The sequence below is a fragment of the Rhinopithecus bieti genome, unplaced genomic scaffold (genome assembly GCF_001698545.2).
Source record: "Rhinopithecus bieti isolate Rb0 unplaced genomic scaffold, ASM169854v2 scaffold_39692, whole genome shotgun sequence".
In the NCBI taxonomy this organism is placed as follows: Eukaryota; Metazoa; Chordata; class Mammalia; order Primates; family Cercopithecidae; genus Rhinopithecus; species Rhinopithecus bieti.
This window is the reverse complement of record NW_016816222.1, coordinates 142176-147259: the sequence shown is the minus strand read 5'-3', so window position 1 is coordinate 147259 and position 5084 is coordinate 142176. Positions and strand designations below refer to the sequence as shown.

Below are 5084 nucleotides of genomic sequence, written 5' to 3'. Positions count from 1 at the left end.
TTCCCTTCCTACAAAAACACTCTTATTTTCACTTATTTCATCACCAATGAGATCTAGCCCTACCTTGGAGTTTTGCCAAATCATACACAAGAAGACCTAATTAATGGAGTAGGCTCTGGCTGCACAAGCTCAGGGGAAAGAGTGTTAGCTCAGTGGTTTCTTGGCATCTCACCTCAAGGAAGTGTAACCCTTATTTCTCAAACACTCTCTGGAGACAACGTGCATAAAACAACTAGTTTGTGCACTGTGTTTGACTGCCCTGGAACGAGAGCACTGTATTCTTCAACTCCTACCCCAGACACAGGTTCTCTCTGCTTCACCCACAATCCCGAAGTAACTGTTAAGGGCAGTTTCCCTTTCCAAGCTTAATCTCTCAACTCTAAGGCTCATGATCTGAGGGTCTGGCACCTTCTTAGGATTATCACCTCAACCAGTTCACCGTGGAGCTAACTTAAAATGACCTCCCAGTGAGGGACTTGCATTGTCCCACACCACGAAGTGCCTTGGCTAAGGAAATTAACACTTGACTGCTCTTGTCTGAACCTTCTCCCACCATCCTCACTTCTTTTTCTTTTTTTAAGGAGTAATTTTTTATGTAAAAAAAAATCTGTACATGTTAGAGTGTATCTCACCACCTTCCTTAAATAATAACTCCTTAGACTAAAAATCTGTGTGCAGGGGAAGGGTCTTCTTTAACTTAGTACAATCACTACTATCACAGACCCTTACAAAGAGCAGATGCTCAATTTATGGTGAGAATAAATGAGCCACTGAACAAACAATGCAATTTATTACAATTTATTTTATTGAAAAGGGTTAAAGACAACCAGGCTATGTACTCTGGATTCCTTAGCAAAAACAAACGCGCCGCGACGATGAATGGCAGAAACAAAAAGCTTGACATGCTTTGTTTATTCTTCTTCTATTTTAAGACTCCAATTATGTTGTGTGAGGTTCTTTCACACATTTCTGAGAAAATCTCTATTCTAAAGCTATACTTTCTTCTTCTTGAACCCAAAAAAGATTCAAGGATTTCAAAAATGTATTACAGAATATCAAAACTCTTATGCTTAAAGCTGGCGGCACCAATAAATGTGTGATCCATGTCGCTCATAGACATAGATCCCAACTCTAAGTAAACATTCTATTAAAAGAAAAACACTTGAAAGATACTAACGTTTAACAGGAACACAAAGAAGATATATGTTATGATCTCTCTAGCCCTATCTTGACGTCTCACTACTTTAAACGGTTGGCATCTTGCCACAAAAACAAAGTGAACAATCTGCCTTAATTCTCACATGGGTTGGGAGGAGTTGCTGAATGCGGCTCTAGAACGCGCTCTAAAAGTTGTGGCAGTACGGCGACGCCTGGCTCTAATACTGGCTCGGACTCGGGCTCTCTCTTCCTCATCTCTCAAAGCCTCTTCATAATGGGATGGGAAGTCACGGGGAGTGGTACCATTCACCTTGGCCAAAAACTCGAGGACTTTCATCTTGCTGGTTTCAGTGTAGGCTCTTGGACCCCATAGGAATTGATAGCGTGGGGGATCACTGTTGGGCACCCGCTTGTACTTCAGATATTTTTCCCGCACCAGATCTTGGGTGATGAACTTCCGGGGCTCCCCATAGATTAAGTGCTCCTCTCCATCATAGGCTCCCAACATATTCATGAATTTCCAGATCTCTTCCTCGGTGGCAGAGTTGCCATTTAAGAAGATCACACCCAGGAGAGGCATCAGAAGCCCATTCCTGGGAAAGTCCCAATCATTGGTCAGGTTTCCATCATTGGTGAGGTTTAGCTTGCTGACGAGCTTGTAGGTGTGGTCACTAGGGTTGTCTTCCTTCAAATCAAGGCCAAAGACCAGCTCCAAGCGGTGAGAGGCTCTATTGAGGATCTCAGGGAAGTGATCCTTGTACTTTCCATCAACAAACTTCAGCATATCTGCCTTCATAATGGGCTCTCTCATTTTATACTTATGTAGCATGAAGTGCATCAGCATTCCTGCTTCCCAGGCTACAGGATCTTTGGCTGACTTCTCAGTGGATGTTGTGCCCTGGGAGGAACTTGCATTTTCCTCACCTTGGCTTTTGGCACCTTCATCAGATTCGGTGCATGACACAGCCGCAGCAGCAGTGGTGGCGGGTGAAGCTCCCTGAGGCTTCTGGGGGATGCCAGCAGCAGGGGAGCTTGCAGGAGTATCCCCCAAAACAGGAGCGGAGGAGGGGCACTCCTCTTTCTCTGCTGCAGTGGCCTCAGCAACCTTGAGACCCTGGGTCTCCTCTCGTGCCTTGCGGCGTTTCTCACGAGCACGGAGCTTACTCTTATGACCCCGAGGCATGATGGCTGTGGTCAGGCCAAACAGGCAGGAGTGTGGGCAGAAGGGCAGGAGATGTGGGGCCTGAAGGAGAGAGAATGAGATTCTGTGAGCACCTGCAGTAGGGAGGTACCACCTTGGCTTTTAGAGAGCCACTTCTGCTGGTTTTTTTGAGGGCACTGCTCTAAGAACCCACTAGGCTCTTGTTGCCAATCCTGTCTGGGACTGACTGGGTGACAGCAGAGGTTGGCAGTGTAGACTACCTCTGCGTTCAAGGGCCCTCTCAATTCATACACAGGATCTTCATATCTACTCTTGGAAGGGCCTGGGACCTCCTTCCTGTGCTGCTCTGAGGCTGACACTTCAAAGCTCCCTGGAATCCACCAAAGAAAAATGAGGCACTGCTTCAGCCCACCATCCTTGCCGGGGGCTGGGGGGAGTGGCAGTGCTGACAGTTCTGTGGAACTCTCTGTCCTGGGCTAGTTGGACCTCAATCTTCATTCAGAGTCCTCATCTCATCTATATCTAAGGTCTGGGAACCTCTCTTCTGCTAACTGGTGCTGCATCTTCAGACCAAAGCTGTCACCTCCCTTAGACCTAATGCAAAGAAATAAAGAAGTCTTAGCCTGGCAACCCTTGGCGAAGGCCTTTGAGAGCTAAGTGCAGAGACAGGACTAGCATCGTTGTTTTTCCTCTATTTGGGATGTGGTTGGGGGCTTGGGGGAATGGTACCTTCAGTCCACATCCATACTTTGACTCCCAGAAGGGCCTAGGGCTCTGTTCTCTCTACACCTGAGGACCTTTACTCATAGTAAGGCCTACATCTGCCTGAGACCCAATGGAGGAAATGAGGGTGGCTGTATCTGGTCACATTGCCCATATTCTCCAGAGGCTCAAAGCTGTGGCTGGCAGGTTGAAGCCCTGCGATGTATAGTCCCACTCATGGTCCTCACTCAAGGTCTCCAGTTTGACTCCTGGGAGGGCCTAAAATGCCTCCTACCCCTCCTGCTAACCCATCCGACTAAGACCTTCATTTCCGTTATTCCTGAAGAGGAATTTAGGGGCACTTCTGACATTTATGCTCAGGGCTTCCTAGGGATGACATACAGAGGGACTCTGAGTGATCCCCACTGATGAGGTGGGAGTTCCCTCAAGTCCTCTCTATGAGTCCTGGCACAACCTGGAAATCCTCTCTCCACTGACCTGAGGCCCCTTACATCAGATTAAGATTCTCATTGCCTCATAGTCCCAAGATGAAAGAAAGCCTGAATCACATCCAGTCACCCCGTGCTCTATGGGGCTCCACTGTTCTGGGGTCGTTGTTCTCTTTAGTCTTCACTCAAGCAAAGTCTGAACTCCTCTCTAAGCCCACTTGATTCTTCCAACCTCAAACAAAAGCCTTCACCTCTCTGAGTACCCAGGGCTAGTCTTGAGGGGATGACATATCTGGTTACTTCTGCCTGGGGTTTCCCAGAGCTGAGAGGGGGTGGAACTTGGTGAAGCCCCACTCTCTAGGTCGATGCTCATCTCATTCCTCCTTCAGTGTCTTCTCTGTCTTAATCTAACGCCTATCCAGTCATACAAAGCCCCCCACCCCCAACTCCCTGAGGAAGAAGTGAAACTTTTCCCATCTGGCTACAACTGTCCATCATCTCCCAAGGATGAAAATCAGGACGGAATTCCGTGTTTCTTTCACTGTTATGGGATGAGTGGTCCCCCCAGTTCTCAGGGTCTTCTTCTTGACTCCTGGAATTACCTGGGAATTCTCTAGCTGCTAACATAAGGCTGCCCCCTTTGATGAAGTTCCTCACTTCCCTGAGATGCTCTAGGAAGAAGTGAGTGAGACTCATCATGTCACCATACCTGGATCTCCCAGGTCTCAGTGGGTATAGGGCCCTATGTGTGTTACCTCTTTCTTGGAGGGGGTCCCCTCACACTCCCTCAGTATCACCATCTTTTAGGAACTGGGCCTCCTCCCTGTACTAAATAAGGGCTTTCATGTTAAACCAAAGCCATTATGTACCTGAAACAGCCCCTGAAGGAAATGAGGGGCATCTCAACTTGAGAGTTCTAACCCTGGCTTCTCAGGAATGAACGCCAAGGTAAGACTGTGTGTTCCTGCCTGTTCTGGACTACATGGTTACCTCATTCCTCATACAGAAACTGTACCTTGACACCTGTCTTGGCATATGACTCCTATCTCTCTACTGAACTAGGGCAGCAAGGTCTTAAACCAAGGCCCTCCTCTCCCTAAGACCACGAAGGCAGAAGCCAGGGAGTACTTGAGCCTGCCAGCTCTGGCCTGGGACTCCCAGGGACAGCATCAGGCACAGCTGTCTCACTTGTGTATTGAGTAGCCGCCATTTCCTCACTCAGTGTCTCCACCTACACTCGGCACTCTTTCTGGGACTCCACCCATCGATTGGTCCTGAGACCATGCCCCGTAAACAAAAGTTCTCATACTCCTTGGACCTAAGTTCACAGTCATAGTGGGCCACATCCCACCATGGCTGACTGGGGCCTGTGCGTGCCGACAGCAGGAGCGGGACTGCTTTTTTTTTTTTTTTTTTTTTTGAGACGGAGTCTCGCTCTGTCCCCCCGGCTGGAGTGCAGTGGCGCAATCTCGGCTCACTGTAAGCTCCGCCTACCGGGTTCACGCCATTCTCCTGTCTCACCCTCCCAAGTAGCTGGGACTACAGGCACCCGCCACCATGCCCCGATAATTTTTTGTATTTTATTAGAGACGGAGTTTCACCATGTTAGCCAG

At 48.3% G+C, this 5084-nt stretch overlaps 1 protein-coding gene across 3 annotated transcripts in view; it reads right to left on the bottom strand.

Moving 5' to 3' along the window:
• Positions 1 to 791: 791 nt before the first annotated feature.
• MAGEB1 (MAGE family member B1) overlaps positions 792 to 5084 on the bottom strand; it is a 13068-nt gene continuing 8775 nt past the window's right edge. For all 3 annotated transcript variants that reach the window (XM_017854672.1, XM_017854673.1, XM_017854674.1), the window contains one exon: positions 792 to 2401. In XM_017854672.1, coding sequence (XP_017710161.1) covers positions 1298 to 2341 — 1044 coding nt within the window. In that variant the 5' untranslated portion in view covers positions 2342 to 2401 and the 3' untranslated portion in view covers positions 792 to 1297. The remainder of the gene's footprint in view (positions 2402 to 5084) is intronic.